This window comes from Setaria italica, chromosome IV (genome assembly GCF_000263155.2).
Source record: "Setaria italica strain Yugu1 chromosome IV, Setaria_italica_v2.0, whole genome shotgun sequence".
Classification (NCBI taxonomy): Eukaryota; Viridiplantae; Streptophyta; class Magnoliopsida; order Poales; family Poaceae; genus Setaria; species Setaria italica.
Genome location: NC_028453.1, coordinates 10,359,357 through 10,375,931, shown reverse-complemented (window position 1 = coordinate 10,375,931; position 16,575 = coordinate 10,359,357). Strand labels below are relative to the sequence as shown.

At 40.8% G+C, this 16,575-nt stretch overlaps 1 protein-coding gene across 4 annotated transcripts; it reads right to left on the bottom strand.

The window, feature by feature from the left end:
* Nucleotides 1–3,925: 3,925 nt before the first annotated feature.
* Nucleotides 3,926–8,431, bottom strand: LOC101768928 (tRNA threonylcarbamoyladenosine dehydratase). Of its 4 annotated transcripts, none has more exons than XM_004965084.4 (11): nucleotides 8,266–8,431; nucleotides 8,130–8,194; nucleotides 7,901–7,985; nucleotides 7,312–7,459; nucleotides 6,373–6,585; nucleotides 5,881–6,015; nucleotides 5,628–5,759; nucleotides 5,219–5,434; nucleotides 4,904–5,028; nucleotides 4,529–4,586; nucleotides 3,926–4,444 (listed from the first exon to the last, which is right to left on the bottom strand). In XM_004965084.4, exons 1-11 carry the CDS (start codon nucleotides 8,358–8,360, stop codon nucleotides 4,334–4,336), a joined length of 1,383 nt encoding a protein of 460 aa, XP_004965141.1. In that variant the 5' UTR covers nucleotides 8,361–8,431; the 3' UTR covers nucleotides 3,926–4,333. The 4 variants fall into 4 exon arrangements, with proteins under 4 accessions (XP_004965141.1, XP_004965142.1, XP_022681419.1 ...); XM_004965085.4 differs by having other exon boundaries at nucleotides 8,136–8,194; XM_022825684.1 differs by having other exon boundaries at nucleotides 7,312–7,400; nucleotides 8,266–8,407.
* Between the last annotated feature and the right edge of the window lie 8,144 nt (nucleotides 8,432–16,575).

The window sequence follows — 16,575 nt, the reverse complement described above, 5'->3', positions numbered from 1 at the left end:
ATAGAGAGGAGAGGGGCAGAGGCGGAGGAGAGGTGGTGACAGTGGGAACTGAAAAAGGGTTAGCCTAGGTTGACTGTCTGTATTTTATTTTGTCTGGCTCATTCTCGAAAGGAATACCTTTTGTTCATTATTTTTGGGGACCAAATTTTACCCCTTCTTGGTGGGCACCGCCAAAGGCACCGGAATGTCTTGTAGACGGAGAGCTTTCACCACTAGTTTATTCGTGAGAACATGGATGTAGTAGAGCTTCAACCAGACAATCACTAGTTCTGAAATGTTCAATATTTCAAAGTCTTTTCGTGCAATCAGAAAATCAACAGTATTAGTGGCAACTATCGCAACATAAGGTGATGGTCAAAACCAAGATTTGTCGCTTGTTTAAGGGCACCGCCAAAGGCTGGAGCTCCCTATGTATCCTTGTGATGCTGTGCACATCCGAAATGTCTTGACTATGAATAACCATCTCAAATAGTTTAGGACAAGGACACATGTGATTGAAGTCTCGATGCTCTACACCATGTGTACAGGTGTGATTGAATCCTTGTAGGTGATGCACAGAAAGAAACTAATTCCATTGCAATATTTCATGTCATATAAGCATTTCCTATTGATTTGGCCGGCGGGCCTAGACGTTTACTCTGCCTTTCCTTCTCGAGAGCCCTTCTGAATTCGCTATTCTGTCACTTATGAGCTATCCATCCCAATGAGAAATTTTAGAATGATTGGAAAAAAATGAGAGCCATCGATATCTATCCCGAGAAATCTAACGGTGGAAACAAAGGAAGTATCTTGAAGTACTTAAAGAGAAAAATAGTCCTTCAATTTATTTTTTAATTGTTTTCTCGATTAGACGGTGGAAATAAAGAAAGTACCTTGAAGTACCAACAAGTACCAATTTTTAATTTTTAAGAACCGTAAAAGAGCTCCCGATGAGATATATCTGATATAGTTTGATTTTTTTTGTCCAATTCACATATTTTTCAAATTTCATCCAAAAATCGGATTTCTTAGCCAATAAATTTATGACTATCAGTGCTAATTGGACTTTCCAGCTATATCGACTAGTGGTGATAATTGTTGGCATCCGATATAGCTAACCCTAGGACTCAGGTTAATCCATTCTCTAGAGTCCAGAAAATTATAGAAAATATTGCACCTGTAGATTGCATTTCTCCACTGCGCACTGCCCATCCTTTCTTTCTAGTAGGTTATTAGCAGAGCAATTTTGTCTGCTCCAGCTATATCTATCACGCTGAGACACAACTCCTATTTTTTCCACGAATCTTCATTTTGGCCAGCCGCCAGCGATGATTCATCTTCATAGTCCTTTAAGCTTCCGGATTCACGTTACCTAACCAAAATTCAAACAGCTTAGGTGTCAAGGCACACAACCATACATGTGTGCACGTAGTCGCTGTTCATGAAAGCTTGGCTGAAAATGGTTAGGACAATAGGACCTAGAAGGCTAGCACAGGCGCGAGAACATGGGCCAAATTCAAGCCAACTCTCTTGTGAAGATAGAGTAGAAAAACCAATAAGTCTTATACATGATCTCATTTTTTACAGGAATTTTACATCATAAGTCTTCTGAATGATTCTGTTTTTCTTTTCATAATTTTACATATTGTTGGCCTGTAGCAGGGAAGATAAAACCCTTTTTGGGAATATCGAAACATTGACATTTTTTGGAGCAATGGCCAGACATATATAGTCCTACCATTCTAAGTTGGTTGACATTAGTTTTCCTTGCCTGGATTTTTCAGAGGTATTTGTTTGACTTGAATCTGAAGTCAATTCTTCCTTTATATAGTTTATCATGTATTTTTTTTCTCTTTGCATACTCATGGTCTAATAGTTATCTATAACAAATCTGCATTTGATGAGACTGTTGACACTGTGCAGCATAATGCTACTACTATTACCTGATTCTAATTTTGTGCAGACCTATACTATAACATTTCTCAATATATAGTATGGTCTCCTGCATTTCAATTTTGTAACAAACAAAAGATGGTCAGCCAGAAATTCATGTCAATTTTTCTTTGAACTACTAGTATACATCAACGCTAAGAAAACTTGGTAAACTCAAATGAAAATTCTATCGCGTACGTTTTGATTTCCGCATCCATCGTATGTAGCTGCTGTGTGCCCGTGTCCGTCACCAGCACGTGGAACAAGTTCCCTCAAAGTTTGCTCGAGATTAGTCAAGCTCTCGACCAAATAACCTCAATTTACTAGCATCACTGAGGTTATCTTTTTCTTTTGATCTTTATGTACACCTTGCCAATTAAATAATGAAGCTCAGACTAGACATTTTGGCCTTTAATCCCATTGCTTCTGAATTCTCCCTTGCATCTTTGGGCATTAACTTCTATCCTTCACATCCCAATTCAGATCTTGTACTTCACATCCCTCATACAGTACACTAGAGTAGTATTTTAGTTTTCTTTTGTCTCTATTTGCTATGCAGAAAATTTTTCTTATATGAGTAACAATACATATGATTCAAAACTTGTTGGTAACTGGCCGATTATTGGCGGTAACAAATTATCAGGTCACGCCAGCACTTACATGTAAGGGAGGGAAAAAAGGATTAAAAAAGTTTGAAATTCATAATTAAATATATAATTGTTAGCTCATTAATCTTTTGAACTTTTTAAGGATACACTATACGTGCACTCACCCTATAACGCATGTAGATAGATCCTGCCCATAATATCCATGGGAGACAACTGATGAATCTTAAAGTTGATGAAGTCACCACATGCATATTACTTTTGACAAGCACATCGCAAAAGAAATAGCCACATTAACAAGACATAATAGGCATCATACGAATGCCTATGGGAGACAACAGACAAATCTTAAAGTTAACGAAGTCACCGGCATATTTCTCTTGACAAGCATATCGTGAAAGAAATGACCACATTAACAAGACATACTAGGCGTCATTGTGTCAACCACAAGGTTTGGTCCCTGTTTGATAAGCATACTGACAAGTAAAAACAAAAGGAAAGGAGCAAACGTTTCCTACCGTACTGCGTGTTTCTCACTGGGCACAGTTAATAAGCTAAGAGAAATTTTAGAATGATCGGAAAAAATAAGAGCCATCCATCTAGAGAAACCTAACATTGGAAACAAAGTTAGTACTTGAGCTAAATGTGAAAAGGATTTGGTAAACGGGAACGCTGACCTCACGCTGAGGCCACAACTTCTGTTTTTCACACCAAAGATCGGTTTCACATCACGCAACCACTAGACTCTCCCCGAGCCTTGGAACCCGACCGGACCGGGTCAGCAGTCAGCTTGCCATGGTCCCAACATTCCACTCAGAAACCAACCATACCGTGCGGCACACAACACAGGATTTAGGGGCGTTTGTTTCCTAGGTTAAACTTTAGCTCCTGTCACATCAGATGTTTGATACTAATTAGAATTATTAAATATAGACTAATTACAAAATTAATTGCATAGATGGAGGCTAATTCGCAAGATAAATCTATCTAATTACAAAATTAATTGCATAGATGGAGGCTAATTCGCAAGATGAATCTATCAAGCCTAATTAATCCATGATTTGACAATATGATGCTACAGTAACCATTTGCTAATGATAGATTAATTAAGCTTAATAGATTCGTCTCGCGAATTAACCCAGAACTTCTACAATTAGTTTTATAATTAGCTTATGTTTAGTCCTTCTAATTATCATCCGAATATTCGACGTGATAAGAGCTAAATTTTAGTCAAGGATCCACGTCTTAAAGCTTCGAAACCATCGACCCATGACCTGGTCTTGGGAAAAGGCGTGGACGGCGCTGCAGAGTGAACGGGATGCCGGTAGGAACCACTAGCTTCCCACCAAATGATGCACGCCGCGCTTTCAGCCTCTTTGACGAACCCGGCAATGGATCAGGTCACTGTCTCCATTGCAAGACCAAGACCCCTGGTCTCTGCAAGAATTTCCTCGCATATCATCAGCTCAGTATTATCGGTGATGTACACGGGGGTGCCCACGAAACGATCCGAATCGCATCAAACTGGCTCTGCCCATCAGATCACAAGAAAAAAAAATCTTTGGTTTGCCTGGTTACATGATAAGATTCACGCGGAAAATTGATACATAGCTGACAAGTGGCACGATTCCATGAGGACAGAAAGCTCATGGTTCGACTGCAGAAAACCAAACCTGCACATCGTTTTCATCGTAGCATGCTCATCAGGTATTCCCGAAATGGATCGCGCAGAACTGAATCTAGTGCTTGATCTACTTGTTGATCCAAGGTTATAACCGAACCGCAGCAACAAAACTTCAATCAGATAGATGACCCACTCATAAACCAAACTCCACTTCAGCCCGTTTCAGCACACGCGTGACCATAGAGTAGAATTCAGGTTCCTCTTCTTTTATATGATCAAGTGTAGTGGATTCATGCGCATCAGCCTGTCAGAGAAGAGAAGGTGAAGCATGAGAATAGGAGAGTAAAGATATGAGAAGTGTTGGTTAGAGTAAAGATGCCTTAAGTACCTCACTGAACTTGAGAAGTATTAAGTTTGACGCACCAGCAGGCTTTGATTTGTCCCATCTAACAAAATAAAGCAAAAAAATAATTACAGGAATAATCGTTAAAAACGTTAATCCATTGAAATTTACCACATTAAAGGTGACAAACTACATTATTGTCATAATTTAACATGGCCAGCCAGCCAGCTTAGCTAATGGTTCATATCATTAAAGATAACAAACATGTCAGTCACCCTTCACTACAGATATAATTAGCAGCTGGGGTTTCGCTGCTACCCTACACGAAATTGTTCTTTGCTCCAGAGAACTCAAGCTGCGCCACAAAAGGTAAGATAACTGGCATCCAAGCCATACTATCAGATAGAGAAGTAAGCATACCTGACAAGCATTAGCTCATTGACAGATCTCCACATTTTCCGCCCAGTGTCCTTCTGATTTTGGTCTCTAGCACTTCGACCACGCCACAATTCCTTGACGATGTACATTATCTCTTCAGCATCTACCTTTAAATTGTAAAAGACAATGTTACAAATTTATAAAAAAAAAAAGGAATATGCCACAATATGTGTAGGTGAAGAATTCCTTTTTATAACTTTTTTTGTCATAATTGACATAAATAACACCTCCATCTAATAATGCTAAAGAAAAGATCTTATTTTGAGGTTATGACATTAGATAGCAAGAAAAGAGTACCAGAACTTGCTCAGCTGTCCCATATGTCAGCTCCTCATGCTCAATAAGACGCTGATGAAGTATACAGTAATGATCCAAATCCAGGTTAACAACTGGCTCAGTTTGAAAATCTAATCCAGCAAGCTGAGTAACCACATAGGACGCCATAACTTGACCAAATATTGCAGGGATGGTTCCCAGCACTGGGATAATGCGAACCCTAAACCCTGGCACAATCTGTGGAATAATGCAAAGCATGTTGTCGGTACTCAGTAGTCATGAACACACACATAGATAAGCAACTAGGTGTTTTAGAGGAATTTAGTTACTTGTCATGTAAACTTTTATTCAGAAAATCAAAAAAGGGGGTTTAAAAAATGGATCAAACAGGCAGCAGGAGGGTGTGAATGCAAACCCAAGGGGAGCTGACCTGGTAATCTGATGGAGTTTCCTCTTCTTTTGAAGCTTGAAAGGGAAGTAGCTTTGCCTTTGGCTTTTCCAATGAAAAAACCACTGGTATTCCACCTTCAATTCCATGTTCCTTCTTAAGCCGGTACCTCACCTAAAAATAGCAATTGGAACACATCATTTGCAGCACATCTTAACATGCCAGTAACTGATTGAATGGCAGCTTACAAAGGGACTGAACTATTCAAAAAATTTGGAAGGAGTATCAAACTAACTGATCGAGAGAGGGGATCATTGCTTGATTCTCTCAAATCTGCAACACGAATTCTGGTGGGGTCAGCTCGAGCTCCAGCCCCCATTGCAGAAAGCACCTTTAAACCTCTGCGGACGCAGGCTGCAAGGAGCGCCACCTAAGGGGCAAGGATATTCCAATGGTTACAAATAACAAAGAGAAACGTTGTCTGAACAAGCAACTTGGGCTGGAAAAAATGGGTTTAAACTATCTATGTAGGGTGGCTTTGTCTTGCTTTATCATCAGAAAACAGAGGTAAGGGAAATATAAGTTTACATAGGGACTAGTACTGCCCAGATATTCTTTCATCAAATTGAAACCATATGGTGTTGCATGGATTATTAAGAAAAGCTGACACAAAACAGAAAATTTAGAAAGGATTTGAAGCACAGCCTGAGTATACTATCTAAACATGTGAAACTGTTTGCACCTATGAAAGAATAAAAGGTGAAATTTCAATACTAGTAATTATTACCTTGGTATCAATGTTATCTATGCAATCGAGAACAAAGTCAGGCTGTCCAGAAAGAATCTCTGCCTCAGATGATGGATCATACAGTTGCACTCTTGCATCTATTTGGCACTCTGGGTATATCATCGAAAAATGCTTCTTGAGGCATAATGCTTTTGGAGTACCAACATCATCTCTGGTTGCCACAGCATGTCGATTTAGTGACGAGAGTGAGACCTTTCAACATATCATGAGTGCCCTGTTAATGCCCACCTATTATAAATGCAACATGTTACTTATAAAATGTAAAGTGCACCCACCCATTTGATACTGCTGTAAAAGCTAGTCACTACAAATGTTTCCCATGGTTATATCCTCCCTAGTTTGAATTGATAATGCGGGGCACCCACTAGATGAAAGATGATTCAATGATTCTAGACCTGATTTGGATAGAAAATTTGGAAGTCATACCAGCATGGCGACTATGCGTTCCACAAACTTGGTCAAATAAATTTTTGATACTTTGAAAAACCTTAGTGCAAGTGTGCAACTACTTAAGTGGCTATTCAGATGAATTAATCAGAAACAAACAAGTTTAGAGAAAGTTGGTTTTATTATTGTTGAGAAAACCAATTTGAAGTTGTAATTCTGTTCTGGTAGTTTAGAATAGACCATTTTTAGTTTTGCCCTTTAACTGTTGATAACATGGAAATGATAATTTGTTTTGGGTAAGATAATTAAGATTAGTTTTACATAAAGCATATAATGTGAATCTTAGTCAAAACAAGATTTTTTCAGTCCTGGTTAAATCCTTCACAACCAAACAAGATTTTAGGTTGTTAAACAGTAAATCATGTTTAACTAAATCATTTTAGTTAACTAGAGAATCAAACAAAACAAAAGCGCATTCAAGTTTTCACAACTATGTCAGGTATCCACCTCTGGAACACTCAAAATCCACACCTGATCAAAATCCACAAGGAGCAACCTGCCGACACCAGATCTCAGGAGCATAGAAGCTGCATGACTGCCAACCCCTCCAAGACCAATGACTACAACATAGGATTCAGTCACTTTCTTCTGAGAGTCCATGCCAAAAAATTGTGTATTCCTAGAATACAGAAAATTAACATATATTGGTAATCACAAAAACAAAACATTAAATCATAATAGCTTGAGCACATTACGGTACTGCTGACATCTGAAATATGTGGCAGGTGCGTAGTTTGAAGAGAAAATCATGAAGTTAACAAGTGAAATGTTAACAAGATAGTAGTAAGCTATGCACAGAAAGAGCGAGCACATGCTATATTGCTTTTCTACACAACATCAATATCAAAAGATGAAAAGCACAATAGGTTGGTCCGATCTAAAAGTAGAATATAAAGCAATGTGGCTATCTGAATTGATACACCTATAGCAACAAAATGTGTAATTCACTGGTTGTGAAGTATCCAAAAACAATTAACTGTGTCAATCATGCAGACAGATGGTTTGTAGCTAAGGCCTCGCTCCACAACTTTACTGGGGAAAGAAAACAGCAAAAACAAACCTTGTAAGCTGTTCAGAGACCACTTCATCTGAGAGAAGATCGGAGCTACCAGTGGCACCCAGATGCCTGCTGGATCGAGCGTTGCCTGATTGAAAACGAACAATTTAAGAGGATTTTGGAATACAAATTCAACACCACCAAGTAACTAATTTCAACAGCAGATACACAAGCTAATCTTGAATTGTTATCATTTTCCCACTGCTAAACTAGCAACAGGAGGCAATCGCACCCGCACCAGCCGTGACGCCATTCGATTCCAGCAGTTGCCGCACGTAGCCCTCTCTCCGCTTGGATCTGCGCATCAAAACGAAGCGAGCGTCAGCAGAACGCTCCGTGTCACCCAGGTCCAGCTTGGCGCCGGATACCTCGATAGAAGATTCATGACCGCGGCGGCAGACAGCGCGCCGACGGCGGCGCCGGCACCAGCGGCGAGGAGCCATTCCTTCGCCCGCTCCCCCATCTCCGGCCGCCGCTGCCAAAACCCTCGAGACAAGTCAAGAACTCGGCCGCCGCTTCGTGGGAGGCTGTCGGCGGCGCAGCCCGCTACGATCTGTTGTAGGGACGACGGGCCTTGGGCGGGTGGTGAGCTTGGGCCTTATCTTCGATGAAATTTCAAGTTACTGGACCGCATCTTTTTGCGCTGTCGCGCCCGATTAATGGGCTTTGTTAAGCTGAATATTTCAATTTGTGACATAAGAAGGCCCATTTAAGTTTTCATGCCCCCCATGTCTGTTTTGCATATTTTTCTTTTCGTTTTCATGTGTTTAAAATCACATCTTCCAAAATGGTTGTACTGCCAACATGGGTAGCTAAGGAAAAAAATTGAGCACTAGCTTGATTGCACATCAAAATAGTGACATGCAAACATCGTATAGTTGTATCTTTCTGGTGGAAGCTTATAATTTTGGGTTAAGTAGTTTATTTAGGCGGTGTTCGGAGTATTAAACCTAGACTAATTACAAAACTAATTACACAACCACTAGGCTAAATTGCGGGACGAATCTATTAAGCCTAATTAGTCCATGATTTGATAATGTGGTGCTACAGTAACCATTCGCTAATGATGGATTAATTAGGCTCAATAGATTCGTCTCGCGATTTAGCCTAGGGTTCTGCAATTAATTTTGTAATTAGCTTATGTTTAGTCCTTCTAATTAGTATTCGAACGTCCGATGTGACAGGGCTAAAGTTTAGCCCCTGCTATCCAAACGCCCCCTTAAACGCTGAATCTACTGTATAAGTAAACGGACACTACTTGAAATGCACTTCCATTCGATTCCTCAGATACTGGAAAAATCACGAACGCTCCATTGGCTATGGAATGGCTACTTGGCCGGAGACGCATAAGCAAGTTTGTCTGCCACACTATTGTGGGCATTGTCATTCGTTTAATAAAATAATTAGCACGATGCAAATTCTGATGGATGCTTTAGACGTGTACAACCCCATACTTGGTTTCAGTGGGTGGACTGAATCAGCCCTGATGTAAAATTCTGTGGCCACCGTCAATTCAGAATAATTCTTTCTGGCATTTTCAAGAAGATTGGGGGAATTAAAATGTTTAATTTGAAGGGGAAATGTTTTTTCGTGGTAGTCCAGTAAAACCTTCTCCAGTTCTCACTTGAATGTAGTGGATGACGTCAATCGCCAAAAGGTGCCATCCTGGCTCTATATATATGCACCAAAAGCCAAAATTGAACCATGCATTGTAATAGTGTGAACAATTTGTTGGTAAATGTGCCCATACCATTTTAGTGCAACTTACCTACTATAACTAAAAGTAATCTGGTTTACATTTGTACTAACATGTTCCTGCTGCTAGAGATCAGGAAAGTTTACAGTATATTTCAGTTGGGGGCCTGGGGAAGCAATTAACCAGATTCTGCAGTCCTGGGCAACATGAACTCCTCCCTAAATAGGCCGGGCGAACAAGAATAATGATCCCTTTATGGGCACTCGATTGTAATGGCCACATCATGCACGCACAAAAGCAAGCCTTTACGTGAAGGTTTCTGCTGTGGTTGCTGTCACGTCATGCTCCATGCAGAGCAAAGCGCCTAGAGCCATGTATAAGCAGCTCTCGTGTTCAAGATGTGAAGGGGTCGGTCTGCTTCTGCTTTACCCAACTGCACGCGCCTACTGGATCATGGACTGCTGCCTACGTAGCTCAGGCTTTTCCGTGACCACTTTCTATCCACTGGTTTGCCTGGCCACTTCCGTAGCTCCATCCCTTGCCGTGCATGAACCATGATCGGCAAGTGTGCGTATGCAACTTTATATATGCGTCCATGATCCATCATCCACACACTTCCTTCGTGCGTGACAGCCTATCCCGTTCAGTATATAAACCCGAAATGACGACCTAACTACCTGTAAACTACGTGCTTTACGGTCACTTTATACATCCACTGTTCCACTGAATGTCAACAGTCTGTTTCAAATTGTACGATGCGTAGTTTTCTCTACGTATTTAGACGTAATATCTAAATACATAATAAAAATTATGAACTTAGAAAAACTAAAATGACCTACAATTTAAATAAAATGGAGGGAGTAGTCCTCTACCCTTTATATTTGACAAATTGAACTAATCAACGCTAAATAATTAGGAACAAAGCTAAATAATTAGGAACAGTACGTACTCCATTACGAAAAAGGTGATTAGGAGGATTTAAGCCGAGTGTCAGAAGTAAATGTTTTTTTAATTTGATGACGATGTATTTCAGATCCAGAGAAAAAGTTAAAGGGTTAATACGAAGTCCTTGACAGAAACAGTATGATGATGCACCGCCGTTGGTAATGCTCGAATGTCGTTATATGTGCATGGATAATAAGCGGACAGAGTATGTACAATAATCTCGTGAGCTGTGAAGTAACTTCGAGATTATTAGTGTCAATCTCGATGTGGAAAGCTCGATTGTTCTTTCCTTTGGGATGACAGTATTTCATAATCTTTTAAGAAAAAGTTTGACTAAACCTAGTGGCAGAGAAGAAAATTGTTGAGGGCAGCATATAGTAACAACCGAATTGTAAAGGTGCTATTTTCAAAAATTTCTTTTACTTATATGGTGACATTTTGTATGCACATCCCCGGTCATAAGTTCACTGGCATGTTTCTGCTGGTCTGTTCCAGGTCATTTAGGGTTTGTTTGATTATTTTTAAAGGGAAAAACCATGTGATTTCTACATCCAAAAGATGTAGTACTGAACTACAAAAGCATATTTTGAAAGTAAGGAGTGTAGGAGAAAACTAGATATGGTTATCTTGTAATGATTTTATTCTATAAAATCATATACAAATCAACATATCCACCCTTTTTTTCAATTCTTTGCATAGGTGTGGAGATGAGCTCGTCTGGAATTTAGGAAAACTTCCAATGTATTACCTTACATTTACAATTTTTTAGTGCTCCTGTGTTTTTCATTTTCCTCATGTTTAAAATATCGTCTTCCAAAATCGTTGATGTTGTGGATGTAAAATACTTAACAGATACAACAGAGGAAGGTTTGAAAACTTGATGCACATCAAAATAATGACAAGTAAACATCGTAGTTGTCTCTTTCTAAAGCCATTAAGATTTTGTGTTAGCTGGTTTATTTATTTATATAGATTGGATCCCACTGTAAAAGTGATACAAAATCTTGGAATGCTTGCCCCTTTTATTCCCAATATATTGGAAAAACCATAACTAGCTACTCCATTGACTATGGAGTGGCCAAAGATGCAATCAACTCTCACACGATGCGTTTACCAAATGCTATCAAACATACCTAAGCAATTTTGTCTATCCCACACATTATTTTTCAGTTGTGGGCAACGCTATTCGTTTATTAAAAGAATTAGAGCAATGAAAATTCTGATGGTAATTTTTTTGGCCAACCAATACTTGGTTTCAGATGACTTCATCAACCCCTCCACCGTCAATTAAGAATGAACAAGGCATTTTCAGAAGTTGAAACTACGTAAGTGGATCATGGAGAAATATTTGCTTCTCTCACTCCAGTTAGAACCTTCTCCAGTTCTTTAGCTCGATCACATGACAGACACACCCCCAGATCTCCAAATCAGATCTCCAAATGGCGACATTTTGGCATGACATACATGAAAAAAAAGACAAGAGGCTTGAGCATCGATACTATACATATACTCTGCTAATAAGTGTATCCAGTTATGCACGCATCATCCACAAATTCCACATATATATACTTGCTTCCTTTGCCTTTCGGAGCATGACAACCGCCTCTTGCTTAGTATATGTACCTTTACTATACTTGCTTCCTTCACCTTTCGGAGCATGACAGCCGCCTCTTGCTTAGTATATGTACCTTTACTATACTCTTTACTGACGACCTAATTACCTGAAAACTACCAGCTTTACGATCGCTTTTCACAAAAACTACTAGAGAGGTGGTGGAATCGTCCCCCGCGTCGCCCCTTTCGCGGGCGACATGGGCGCAACTCCCCCATCCACCTCCCAAGATCCCTTCCCCTCCATCCCCTGCATCTCACTATCGCCGGAGAGCCTCGTCGGAAGCCTGTCGGGGCACGAGGAGGGTGGCGGTGGGGTGCCATTTCCCCCTCCCCCACCCATCTCTCCTGCTCGTGCTCTAGCGGCGGACGATGTCGTCTGCAGGCAACCCGATCTATCTCATCTTCGCATGGATCCATCATCTCCGATGATCGATCTGATGGATCCCAGCCTTGTTGCTTGGCGGTGCTGTCCCAAGGCTGACGGCGTCATGTTGTTTTGGCTCGAGCACGGCCAGATCTTGGGGCCTGCGGCTGCGCACGACACTTGTGGCGCGGACGGTATGCATTATGTCTGTCAGGTGCGTGCGTCCGGCAGCGTGCCTCTGGGACGACGCGCCCGACATCCCCAGGCAGGAGGCATCCAGACGCCCAAGTGCAAGCGGTGACTTGGTCACGAGTGTGATGGCGTGGGGCTACCTGCGACAAGCTGGGCAACCGACGTGCTCCTGATGTATTCGGTCTTTAGGCGTTCGCGGCCGGCCTTGGGTGGTCCTTGTAGCAGGCCTTCAATGGCCTTGGTGTGTCCGGCTCCTTCAGTGGATCGCAACTGTGCAGAAGTACCAGGCGAAAGCCTTACCCAGTATGTACCGGTGTCGGTAATGGCGGCGCTCTTGGATGTCGTTTTCCTCCTTGAAGGCCTTGTTGTGGTATTGTTGGATCTCCCAATGAAAACCCTATTCTAGTTGGTTGGCTTTCGATCGGCCGATTGTGCGGCGGCGGCGTCTACAACGTCGTGACCTCCTTGGAGGCGTCGTTTGGCATCCTATGTACGGTGTTGTTTGCTTCGCTGTCAGTAGTTCTTGCTAGCGTGACTTCTCATGTGTTGGCGATTGTGTTCGATGGGGATGCTGTGAGGTGCTTTAGGTCATGATCGAGATCGACTTAGTGCAATTTCTACACAACAAAGATCCTCAGGTACCACGTAACCTTTTTCTTGCAGGACATCAAAGTTTCTAAGTAGACAAGTGATGTGAAGGAATAAGGATGGTTGATGCACAGACAAAACATGTTTGAAGCAAGGATATAGAATAAGTTTGAAGTATAGTCTTTCTAGCTTTTTTCCTAGTCTTTTAGCTTTCCATCTTGTGTTTTACTTTTCTCAACTTTGAGGATTGAAGTCTAAGAACTCCTGTAATTTTGGCTATATATATCCACACGTGGATATAGAGGCTGGATTTCTATCCTTTATCTAAAAAACTTGAGAGGTGGTAATTCATATCAAGTTGCATCTTGTCGTTAGTGTCGATCGGCCTTAATATCAAGGAAAGCTAAGGGTGTCATTATTCTGTTCTTTTAATTTTAAGCAACACACATGAGTACTGCAAATTGCAATGCAGTGCAAGTATCACTTTTTTTTCGTGGTGATGAGTATATTTAAGAGTTCAGACAGTCTTTCGGGCCAACCGCGAATCGACACATCGAAAGTCTGACCATATCCCCTGCTGGTCTTGATTTCTTTCTTCCAATTCAGTTTATTACCTACCAACGTGTAATTTGTCGATCGGAGCTATCGATGTATAACTACGCACGTACGAACAGGGAAAGAGAAATAAAAAAAAGTTAATTACTTCTGTGACTCCTCGCACAGAAATCAAAAGCCGCGTCACATGATCTCTCTGAAGCGATTCGCCGGAGATTTCTCAGCGTGCTGGGCATCGGATCACACTACTACGGATGGAGATAAAAAAGGAATTGAGAAAAGAAATGCTAGTAACAAGTGGCGTGCGTGCGTGGCTTCTTTAGTTTGCTTGCTTGCCTAGTTGATGATCCACGGGTTTTGCTCTGCGTGTTTTCGTTCAATCTCATTCGTTCTAGCTAGTACCATCAATTTGCTTTCATTAGATCCTTCTAAGTATGTCTAAGCTGCCATTGACTAGAACATGAGCAGCTAGTATTATTAAGAGCCGTCTCTACTCTATAGGTGATTGGAGCATGCTGTTTTCTGCAAAGCTGATACTACCTTCAGTAAAAAGGAAAAAAAATCATCCAATCGGAAATACAAATTCATCAGGACATCGACATGGTTTCCAATATGATACCTTAACAAGCAATATCTACAAATATATAATATCTTAAATGGAAATATATATATATATATATTAACATATTACAAAAGTATTTTTCATAATGAATCTAGCATATTTATCTTGTGCTATTGATATACACAAAATTTTATATATTTATAATCAAAGGTAAGACTTGTGACAAACATAGATGAAATACTTATTACATTTCTGATCTGAGGAAGTATTGTTTAGATTGCTTGCAGCCAACACATTTAGAATTTAATCATTCATATCTGTTGTAAGTATTTTGATCGAATTTTATAATAGTGTAGCTGCATTATCTTAAAAGTAACTTCAAAATATTACAACTTTTCTATGTTTTAGCGCATTATTCCATACTAGTAATAAGATAAAACTAAAATAGCGTTTTAGTAACCATGTCGGTGTCGAGAACGCCACTCTTTTGTTACTGGATGGAATATCAACATACTGCTACGTTTAACGCTTCAAAGTCCAGCTCCAGCATGACGCATATGTACCACTTCCATTATTATTAATCGACATCACCATGTGGTGCAGAGATGCGTCACATGAATAAGCAAACATATGCGTGTCGCTGACCATCAGCGTGTTGCACGTTAATGGGGGCTATTAGCTATAGCCAGTACACTTTCGCCGACGTGGCGCCACTAGCGCTCGTAGTTGAAGTTGTTAGGCTGGCCTAATTACCCACCAGGCCACACCAATCTGTTTGTTTAGGTATGTCGACGATCGGGCGCGCGCACACACGCACCTCTCCAATAAACCGGCACCTAAAAGCTCAACCAAACATCCTGTCTCTGAACATATGCCTCATCTCACACAAGACAATTGGACAATGCTGGTATACACGAGCCTGAATAGTGCCTTAATCGCCTTTTAAAAACTCCACCGCCTCCAACTCCAAGCATGCAAATAGCACGATCCCTGCCCAGCTTGGCGCTAAAGCTATAGTGGCGTATCCTGCATTGGAGGTAAGAACATGAGGACGAGACAAGGTAGATGTATGCCGGTGTGCTGCACTGAGAAACTAATGGAATTCCAGCTCTCAGGTTGTACTATTGCTTCAATTTTATTTATAAGGCATGCTCATATGCTGCTTCTTCATTTTTTTTTCTCTCTATCTTTGCTACTGCTAAGCATGCCTACAATGAAGAAGGGACATCAACACCCTACATCAAAAAGAAGAAAACCCTACATCAAGGAAGCTTTACTATTTCACAGTGAGAGGTGCATGTGGGCGGCGGCACACACCGTACCTTCCCAGTCCACGTCCGAGTTCTTTTCACTTCAAATCCGGGTGCCTATTTTTCAAAACAAAATTGGATAGCTCCTTCTAGTTATTCTGAAGGAAAGGCAAATCCTACGTGGTCTGGTCATCCACTTGTTTTCAGCATCCGTGAATCTAGCTAGGCATGCACTTTTGTCAACTGGTATCCGATGTTGCTTTAGTCAATCCAGTAATGAATCATTAACCAGTCTAAGTTCTTTGAACAAAGATCAGTTGCTTAGAGTGGTCAATTGCTTCATTGCTTGCAATGTAAGTGGCCAGCTGAAAGGGAAGGCCTAGTTTCTGAACCTTCTCAGAAAGCATGCAGCCATTGACCCATCATATATGCCCATCAACTTGGAACTTGCGCAATTTGATGGTCCTTCGGAGACGAATTCGTAGAATGTGCAAATTAGTATAAATCTTTCATGCAAATTATGAACCATAATATCGGCCGATGCTGCAAAACGTTGAGCAATTACCCCCAGCAGGCATAGAAGTGATCATGACGTACATGTACCAGATCATGTATATAAACTCGGAAAATTAAGTGGGTGACAGTGCACAGAAAAGGTCGAGCTTTTTATGCGATTATATACACTACTAGCCAAATCTACGGTTAATTAATATTGCCTGATACCGACGCAAAGCAGCAACTATTCCTGATAAAAAGCTATGGCCACAGACGAACCAGTACTGCAACCAGCAGCATTAGTTGTCCTAGAATATTCAGAGAAAACAAAAAGGGGCAAAAGGAGTTTCCATTTCAATTTTAAATTTTCAGGCAAATTATTGATGCTAAGACTAGTGACCTGCGCACATGCTGAAA

Coding starts and splice junctions, on each gene's coding strand:
- LOC101768928 (XM_004965084.4), bottom strand. CDS start 8,360: ATGGGGGAGCGGGCGAAGGAATGGCTCCTCGCCGCTGGTGCCGGCGCC. Junction 7,986..8,129: donor TGGCGTCACGGCTGGTGCGG/GTGCGATTGCCT, acceptor GTTTTCAATCAG/GCAACGCTCGATCCAGCAGG. Junction 5,029..5,218: donor GGACAGCTGAGCAAGTTCTG/GTACTCTTTTCT, acceptor TACAATTTAAAG/GTAGATGCTGAAGAGATAAT.